A 9,539-nucleotide genomic window follows, 5' to 3' on the forward strand; every position below is an offset into this window, starting at 1 on the left:
CCTACCATATTGTAGATTTGCCTTATTTTTCAAATTATTAGACTTGCCTTATGACGGTTACTTGAAGCTATGTTTAGGGATGACAATGGGACGGTGCCAGTCAGGTTTAGACCTCTGCTGGGACAGCTCGGTTTTAGACATATGTGGGTGCGGGCGGAGCGGGTCTAAATAAATGTTTCTGATTTTATGCGGGTGCTGCTGTTGTGGTTCACCATCAGTTATTTTATTTTTATTCTGTTATGACTTTGCTCTTTCACTATACTTATTAATTGGAACCAATCTTCACTACTTATTTTGCCTAGTTTGAGCCTGTCCTTTTCCCATATTTCACACATTATTTAGAGCAAATTAGGAGTTTCTTTTGATAATGGATATCCAAAATCTCATGATACTTATTTGTATGTTGTCATAAAATTTCTATTTTTCTACCTTAATTAAAAGACATCACATACCATAACTAATGTAAGTTAGTCAGCGATTAAATCCTGATTCCAACACAAATATAGTTTTTATGTCAGAATAACTCCAAAATGCAGGGCGGGGTGGGAATGCACAGGTATGCGGGGCAGGTTTATGCTGACTGGGGCGGTTCTTAAATTTGAATTAAGAAATTACCCGCCCTGCCCCGCCATACTGTTATCCCTAGTTATGTTTTATGCTGAATAAAACTCAGATATTTTACCGGTGAATCGGAGTTAATCCTTACCTCGACGATCATTCCATTTCCGAGCATAATTGGAGATGAAAAAACTCGATCGATGCTACTAGCACCAACTGTGATAATCCATGGGGCTACATTTCCAACAGTTGAAGGTGTTGGACCATCATTTCCAGCACTACAAGCTACTACAATATTCTTCTTCACAGCATTCAAAGATCCAATTGCAATAGTATCCTGTGTGTAATATGTTGTTTCAGGTATATACCCTAGAGAAATACTAAGTACATGAACCCCATCAGCTATTGCATCGTCAAAAGCAGCAAAGATATCATCGAAGGGGCATATGTTCGCATCAGCTAAACTCCGATTTGGAATCGGCCAACATACTTTATAGATAGCAAGACGAACATTTGGGGCACCTCCAGTGGCTGTACCCGTTGCAAATCCACCAATTGCTGATGCATTTGCAACTCTTCTACCACCTACTGTGCTTGCTGTGTGAGTACCATGACCATCTACATCCCTTGGTGAACGGAAGTCCCTTGTCTCGTTAAGAGGACCAAACTGTGCCTCGTAACCTTTTAAATAGTATCGCGCTCCAATTAATTTCCTTGAGAGAGGAAAACATAAAAGAGTTTAGTTTAATTATATGCAAATTAGCGCAAAAACAACGGATGAAATTAACTCGTCGTTGACAAATTGAAAAGAGAACTAGTTCAACCTGTTGCAATGGGAAGCGTTGAAGGCAACACCTTCTTGGCAAATTCCTTTCCATGACTTTGGAACTGGTCCCATTCCTTCATCATTGAAACTTGAAGATTCTGGCCACACTCCTTTAAAAAGATGAAGAGTAAATCTAATTAGAAACATAGAGCGTTAACTATAGGTCTCCAGAGAGTATTTCTCTCGGCATTTCGATTTAAGTGTCTTACTTTCCTTTTTCTGATCAATCCCAAAGAGAGTGCCTCTTTCTATATTTAGTACGTTTTTCTGTTCAACATAAGACTACAACATTCAAAAGTCTCCCGTCATATTTTCTAAAAGTATGTGCCCAATAAAATTAAGACACTTAAATTGGGACACAGAAAGTATATTCAAATTTTTTGTTTCAGAAACAAGAAATCAAAAATAAAAGAAATAGAGAAAAACTCTAACCACTGTCCATAACCCCAACGATGATATCCTCTCCATAACTTGCATTTTGCAGCAATTCTTCTCTTGAATTAATCAGAGAAGTTCCTTCCAGCAAGCTCAAAGTTCCTTCCAGCAAGCTCACAAAGTCCCAAGATCTTGTCGTATGAGGCTTTATGTTATGGGGATCACTATGAAATACTGATATTACACCTTCCATCCCTGTTTTTTATTTTAGCAAAAGAAAAAGGACATGCACTGATCAGAAACAAACGTGAGTAACTAACACAACGGGTAGAGACGTAATATAACTAAGCAATTTGCTGCCACCAAAAGTAAAAAAGAAGTTTTTTTCATGCATTTCAAAATAAAAAGAATCAGGCTCACACGTGATCACATGTTGAGACGTAATATAATTAAGCTACATCAGTATTTTTATTCATACGTATGTATATATGTACGATGTTTATGAATTTTAAACCTGATATCATATCGGCTTCTTGTGGTGTTAACAAAGCGGAGAAACCATTGATGACGTTCTTGTAGCTATGAACAAGTAATGCTTTAACATCTTCTTTGGAAGTAGCTGTGCTCTTGACGGAATGAAGAAAAGAGCAGTGGTGATCTTCTATTTCTTTCAAAGTCTTCTCTCCATTATGCTCTCCAAGGTACACTACATATACCTTTCTTTCTTCACTACATGAAACAAAGCCATCAAGACTCATAATTACGAAGAGGGAAAAGAGAAATAGAGTTGAGTAATGGCTATTCATTTTGGATGAGCTTGTTTATTTTTGATTTGTTTTGTGCAGTATGAGTGGATCTCCTAAGGATTTTTATAGCGATGTGATAGTAATACGTTGAATATTCCTACATTAGATTAATCAATTATTGATTTGTTGTTGATTATACAAGTCAAAATATGTATCAGATCGACTAGATATAGGAAAGATTATATAGCTTTTGCTTTTTAAGTCCTCCAATAACACTATTACAGCTCTTTTACAATCCAATTAACAAGTTGGAAAACAGTAGAGGAGACAATTAACACCATCACTATCTTGGTAAATTATTAGGAAGCAGATGCAGAAAATTCCTATTTCTAGAATGCAACGTCTATGAAACATATATTTGTCTCCGTCCTGTAACATTTCTATTCGCCCACGGGACCGCTGAATGATCAGTGTCTGGTAAGTTGTTGAAATCTCCCTAGTCTTCTCCTCCATCCTTTGGAAGTCTTGCAGAAAAGTACAGAATATACTTGTCCATGGGACCACTAGTTTTGCAGATATTTCTCTGTACCTTACGTATGGTGCAATCACTGTCCTTGATCCACGTTCCTAGCATGTTAATCCAGGAGCAGTTATATCAGGCTGCAACAATGTAAAAGTAATCTTTAAAAAGAGTTCACCTTTTAATTTTGATACACTTCACTTAAAGTAAATAGGCATAATACATAACCATGTCCTTTCAACTTGACTTGAAATTACATCTGCGACCTCCAACTTTGAGTGTGCACAAGTTGACAGTTAAACTTGTATAAAGTTGAACAAGTAGACACACACGTCTTGTGTGACATAATACACATGGGACTCCATGTAGGACAAAAATTGGTCATGTAGGATGTCACGTAGAACATATGTATCTACTGGTTCAACTTCATGCAACTTTAAGTACCTAAGTTTGCACACCCAAAGTTGGAGGCCATAGATGTGATCTGAGGTCAAGTTAAGGGGCATGTTTATGTATTGTACCAAGTAAATAAGACAATTACTTTCTTAAATATTCATTTTGTGGCACTACGTACAATATAATACCTTTATAACGTTTCATGCTGCTCCTATGACAGAAGCATGACTCCATGACCTCCTTGTTAATCTTCTGCCTCAGGGAAATTAACTGGATTTCACCTCAAAAAAGGTATCCTGGTATTTTATATAAACTATGAAATAATTGTAATAGTAGTGTATGGAAAAAAGCTTTCCTAGATTGGTGCATTTTGAAATTTCTTTTGATGATAAAAAGTGCATATAGAGAGAGAGGCGGACCCACGTGGTTAGCCGAGGGTGCACGTGCACCCGGTAACTTTTTTAAAAAAATCGTATATATGTATAGATATCCTACTAAAGAGTTAATATATATAATTGTGCACCCTCAATAACAAAAAATGTTTGGGTGCATTGGTTATTTGTATTTTTTTTCTTGCTTCTATTTAAGTTTATGGACTTTGATTAAAAATAAATAATTAAAATGTTATTGTAGGAATTTGTTATTGATTCTTGTGAATTGAAAATTTAAAATGGATAGATATTATTCTCCTCAACCAAGTTCTAATTTTAAAGACAATTCTCATCGCCTTAGCAAAAGCAAAAAGGGTAAAAAAAGCTTCAAGGTCCATTTTATTTAAGCACAAATTATAAATAAAGCGTGAGATTTAACAAAATAGGCATAAAGGAGAAAAAAATATTAACATATGTCTAGTTCAAGACTAATAATATAAGCATGAATGAAAAATATATGAACACAGAAATTGTTTTTTTTTTTAAATTAAGTGAATTTTCAATTGTTTAGTGTTCGTATCTCCAAAAAAGGCTCATTGAAAGTATATCTTATAAATTAGAACCTAAACTGCATATTAAACGAGGCGAGCGATCAACACAAATTTGAGTCTTTATTCAGAACTTATGCACGCCTTTGATAATACTGGTGCACCCCCAGATTTCAAATTCTGAGTTCGCCTCCGTGTATATATATATATATATGTTTCCGCACATTAGAGACTGCTTTACGTAATTTCAACTTCTCCGCTAGTTAAACTAAACTTAATTCTCCTTAATCATTGATTAAATCAATAAATGTATATGTAAACAAAGGTGTGGAATATTGTAACTTCTATATTTAGCATAGTACAAATCATATAATATGTTTAGTCATGCTCTAGTTAATAACACGTTAAACAAATGGGCACCTAGTCAAAATCGTATGATTTACACTGATGATACTGCTTTGGGGGCTTCGAACAACATGGACTACATCACTCCATGTGACCCAACCAAAGGAAAACTCATTGCTCCTTTTAACATTACTTTGTGCCCTAACCGTTATATTGAAGGTATGATTTAGTCCCAACTTGCGGAAGCGTAAGCTTTTTGGAACAATATCAACAACATATCCAAGAGGTGATCTTACAGCTAAAATGCCAGTCGAGTTGTATTTTCCAGCATTTGTAACAACTCTTGTGAATGTCCTACTGGATCCATCGATGTTAGCTATTGCAAGTGATGGATAGTTAAGGCTTGCAAGCTCAAGAAGTCCCTCCATGGGCTAGATAAGCTTACATACAATGGAACTTGAAATTTTCAGAGGCTTTGCTCAGCGCAGGGTTTTCTCAGAGTTTTCATGACTAATTTTATTTACCTAGTGTGTTGATGGCCACACTGTTATAATTTTCGTTTATGTAGATGATCTTCTAATAACAAGCTCTTCTTCTATTCTTGTTCAGGATGCCAAGACTATGCTTAACCATCATTTCAAGATCAAGGATTTGGGGGAGATCAAGTACTTCTTTGGTCTTGAAATTCTTAGAAGTCAACAAGGGATTTCAGTCTATCAAAGGAAGTTCACCTTCGATTTGATTGCTGATCTTGGCTTACATTTGTCTATAGTGTGCCGTGCAGACTCATTTTACATATATGAAAAATATATATCATCTTCTTCATTCTATATTCTCTTTGTGGCACTGTTCTATTGCCACCATTATTGAAGCTTTAAGTGCTTTCACAAAAGAAATCAATAAATATGTATACTTACAAATATGTATATAGCAACAAGATATGCAATTACTTTTTTAATTTGCACAGTACAAATCCGATCATCTGCATGAACAAGAAGTGCAATTTCAATTACTGTATGAAACCTAACATATATTTTTTGTTGAAATTCATAACATCATGCCCCTGTTACACTATTTAAACACTTTTAGCAATTATTCACAATTGCATGATTTAATTACGCCGATGATACTGCAATTGGACTTCGAACCACATGGACTCCATCACTCCATGTGTACCAACCAAAGGAAAACACATTTCTCTTTTCAATACTACTTTGTGCTCTAACTGTTATGTTGAAGCTGTGCTTCTCTCCCAATTTGCTGAAGCGTAATGTCTTTGGAACGATATCAACAACATATCCAGGAGGTGATCTCACAGCTAAAAAGTAAGTAGAGTTGGCTTTTCCAACATTTGTAACAACTCGTCTGACAGTCCTAGTGGATCCTCTGATGTTAGCAATTGCAAGTGATGGATAGTTCAGGTTACTTGCGGCAGGTACTTTCTCAGGACAACTGAGCGACGAATCTAGGCTTATGTTTTGACTACAGAGATACAGAAGATAATCTGTGTAAGTAGCATCATAAACGAGTCCAGGATCTACTGCTCTTGATGGCCTGAAATGTCCGGCTCCATATTCAAAGGGGTTCGCATCACTACCAGTGGAATTTGTAATTGGCCTACCAACCACATTATTTATTGTTGCTGCAGTAAGAGTAAATTAAAAATCTGTTTGTGAGAAATTCGTGAGAAATTTCGAAAAAAATTTAATTCTTGAAGAGAAGGAGTAAAGCAGAATTACATGTGGTCATTAGAGCTGATCTGATTGCAGCACTACTCCAATCTGGATGAATGGACTTTAAGAGTGCAATTACAGCAGAAACATGGGGGCAAGACATGGATGTTCCAGAGTTCATGTTATACTTAACTACACGATGATCCTCTGGAATTTTCAGGGGAGATGATGCTTCGCTCCATGCTGCTAGTATGTTAAACCCAGGAGCAGTTATATCCGGCTGCAATTTAGTGAAAAACTATTCTTCAGAAAGCGTTTACCTTATGTACACTGACTGACAGTAAATCATACAGGTAGTTGAAAGAATACTTATTTTTGTGGCAATAATATATATTACCTTGAGAATGTTAGGATCGACTCTATTTGGTCCTTTGGAAGTGAAAGGAGCCATGACAGGAGCTGGCTTGGTGCCAATCAATGTATTTCCTGGAAGAAGTGTTGCCATTGGATTCTTTTCAGTCTCTATATATTTTTGGATTGTGGTTAGGCTATATGAGAAAACAACTGTTGTGGGATCCAGAAAAGGGGTGACTTGTATCTCATTAAATGTATTTCCTAAAATAGCCGCAACTCCTCCAGCTCTTTTCACTTCCATTGATGCCTGCATACCACTATTTCGGCAGAGAACAACTTTTCCTCTGACAAGATTTCTTGATAGTGTACCAGGAAGACATGCTCTGTGATATTCAATAGGAGCAGCAAACTAGTTAGTTTTCATATTATATACTCTGCTGATAAAGGTTTAAAGTGGTTAAAAGAAACAAAAATTAAAACGAAAGTTACCCTGTTGTATTACTTGCCGTTGTTCCTCTAATTTCTACATCTCCTGCATATACCAAAGGATGCAACCTCCTCCTCCTTATTGGAGTTACTGTTTGTCCCTATATATTTATAAGCAAAAAGACAACAAATTAATTTAATCGTAAAGCTGGATTTAACTACTTGATGGTAATCTTGATAAGGGCTCAACTATATGCACACAGTATAATTTGCCATGGTTTACTTACCATTTATCGTGTACTAAATTAGATTTTGTTGTGTTTTCCTTCAAAGTGATATAATTCTATTATACAATTAGTGCGTAGAACTTATACTATATAAATTGTAACAATTCACAAGCGAATCGGAGTTAATCCTCACCTCAACGATCATTCCATTTCCGAGCATAATTGGAGATGAAAACACTCGATCGATGCTACTAGCACCAACTGTGATAATCCATGGGGCAACATTTCCAACAGTAGAAGGTATTGGACCTTCATTTCCAGCACTACAAGACACCACAACATTCTTCTTCACAGCATGCAAAGATCCAATTGCAATACCATTTTGTGTATAATATGTTGTTCTAGGTATAGACCCTAGAGAAACACTAAGTACATGAACCCCATCAGCTATGGCATCATCAAAAGCAGCTAGAATATCATCTGCAGCGCATGCATTTCCCTCAGCTAAGCTCTGATCAGGAACCGGCCAACATACTTTATAGATGGCTAGACGAACATTCGGGGCACCTCCAGTAGCTGTACCCTTTGCAAATCCACCAATCGCTGATGCATTCGCAACTCTTCTACCACCCACTGTGCCTGCTGTGTGAGTACCATGACCGTCTACATCTCTTGGTGATCGAAAGTCCCTTGTCTCGTTAAGAGGGCCAGTGGCTGCCTCGTAACCTTTTAAATAGTATCGCGCTCCTATTAATTTCCTTGAGAAAGGGAAAAACAGAAGTGTTAGTTTTATGTTGTCAACGTAGACAAGTTAAATACAGCGCGATAGCGATGACTGAAATTAACTCGATCTATCGTTATTGACTAAGTAATAGGTTTATTTAATGATCTAATGTACTATTAGACTAGCCAATTGGAAAGACTATAGTTAACCTGTTGCAATGGGAGGCGTTGAAGGCGACACCTTCTTGGCAAATTCCTTTCCATGACTTTGGAACTGGTCCCATTCCTTCATCACTGAAACTTGAAGATTCTGGCCACACCCCTTAACAAAAAAATGAAGAAAAAATACGATTAGATAATTTTGAGGTATAAGTACTGTTCAAATTATTCCGAAACAGAGAAAAACTCTTACCACTGTCTATAACCCCAACAATGATATCCTCTCCATAACTTGCATTTTGCAGCAATTCTTCTCTAGAATTTATCAGTGAAGTTCCTTCTAGTATACTCACAAAGTCCCACGATCTTGTAGTATGAGGCTTTATTTCATGGGGATCACTGTGAAATACTGATATTACACCTTCCATCCCTGTTTTTTCCAAAAGAACTTACACTGATCAGAAACACATGAGGCAGTTTGGTACCATTGGGACATAATATAATTAAGTAATTCATAGTGCATGCATGTGATCGCATGCTGAGACGTAATATAATTAAGTTACATCAGCGGTTTTTTTTTTTCAGATGTACGTACGTACGATGTTTATGAAGTTTGTACCTGATATCATATCGGCTTCTTGTGACGTTAACAAAGCAGAGAAGCCATTGATGATGTTCTTGTAGCTATGAACAAGTGATGCTCTAACATCTTTTTTGGTAGTAGTACCCTTGACTGAATGAAGAAATGAGCAGTGGTGATCTTCTATTTCTTTCAAAGTTTTCTCTCCACTGTGCTCTCCAAGGTACACTACATAAACCTTTTTTTCTTCACTACATGAAACAAAGCCACCAAGGCCCATAATTAAGAAGATGGACAAAAGAAAGAGAATTATGTGATGCTTATTCATTTTAGATTAATTTGCTTTGGTTTGTCTGGTATGGGTAGATTTCTAGTTAAGGGGTTTTATAGTGATATCATAGTAATATAATAAATCCTACATGTGATTAATAAATAATGATCTTACATGTCAATTTCTATATACGTCGACTAGAAAGGAAAGAGTCTATGGCGGCTAATATATGACAATTTCTTGTCAAATTAAAGCGTGATTAAACTTGGTCTAATTATCCGTGTCTAGTAACGCTACATTAAATAGTTATATATAGTTTTTGGTGGACCTATTTTAGTATGTAGAGGCAAATAGAAAATTTCAACTTTCAAATAGAAAAAGAGAGGGAAAAAAAAAACTTAAGGTCAATTTTAGTTATGGCTGTCAAGTGGGCCGGGCCAA

General features: G+C 36.3%; 2 protein-coding genes across 2 annotated transcripts in view; both read right to left on the bottom strand.

Annotated features, from left to right (window-relative positions):
* LOC107859165 (subtilisin-like protease SBT5.6) overlaps positions 1–2,706 on the bottom strand; it is an 8,171-nt gene extending 5,465 nt beyond the window's left edge. Inside the window, exons 1-4 of the mRNA XM_016704082.2 lie at positions 2,274–2,706; positions 1,817–2,014; positions 1,383–1,494; positions 707–1,271 (exon numbers count right to left, since the gene is read on the bottom strand). Coding sequence (XP_016559568.2) covers positions 707–1,271; positions 1,383–1,494; positions 1,817–2,014; positions 2,274–2,565 — 1,167 coding nt within the window. The 5' untranslated portion in view covers positions 2,566–2,706. The remainder of the gene's footprint in view (positions 1–706; positions 1,272–1,382; positions 1,495–1,816; positions 2,015–2,273) is intronic.
* A 2,905-nt stretch (positions 2,707–5,611) lies between these two features.
* On the bottom strand, positions 5,612–9,254 carry LOC107859164 (subtilisin-like protease SBT5.6). Its single transcript, XM_016704081.2, has 8 exons — positions 8,867–9,254; positions 8,501–8,677; positions 8,299–8,410; positions 7,559–8,123; positions 7,202–7,299; positions 6,756–7,095; positions 6,425–6,638; positions 5,612–6,327 (listed from the first exon to the last, which is right to left on the bottom strand). The coding sequence occupies exons 1-8, from the start codon at positions 9,153–9,155 to the stop codon at positions 5,801–5,803; spliced, it is 2,322 nt and encodes a 773-aa protein (XP_016559567.2). The 5' UTR covers positions 9,156–9,254; the 3' UTR covers positions 5,612–5,800.
* Between the last annotated feature and the right edge of the window lie 285 nt (positions 9,255–9,539).

Source organism: Capsicum annuum, chromosome 2 (assembly GCF_002878395.1).
Source record: "Capsicum annuum cultivar UCD-10X-F1 chromosome 2, UCD10Xv1.1, whole genome shotgun sequence".
NCBI lineage: Eukaryota > Viridiplantae > Streptophyta > Magnoliopsida > Solanales > Solanaceae > Capsicum > Capsicum annuum.

Excerpts from the sequence above, each read along its gene's own strand:
- LOC107859164 (XM_016704081.2), bottom strand. The coding sequence starts at position 9,155 with ATGAATAAGCATCACATAATTCTCTTTCTTTTGTCCATCTTCTTAATT. Across the intron at positions 8,678-8,866 it reads AGAAGCCGATATGATATCAG|GGATGGAAGGTGTAATATCA; the intron begins GTACAAACTTCA and ends TGGAAAAAACAG. Across the intron at positions 7,300-7,558 it reads GAAATGGAATGATCGTTGAG|GGACAAACAGTAACTCCAAT; the intron begins GTGAGGATTAAC and ends ATAAATATATAG.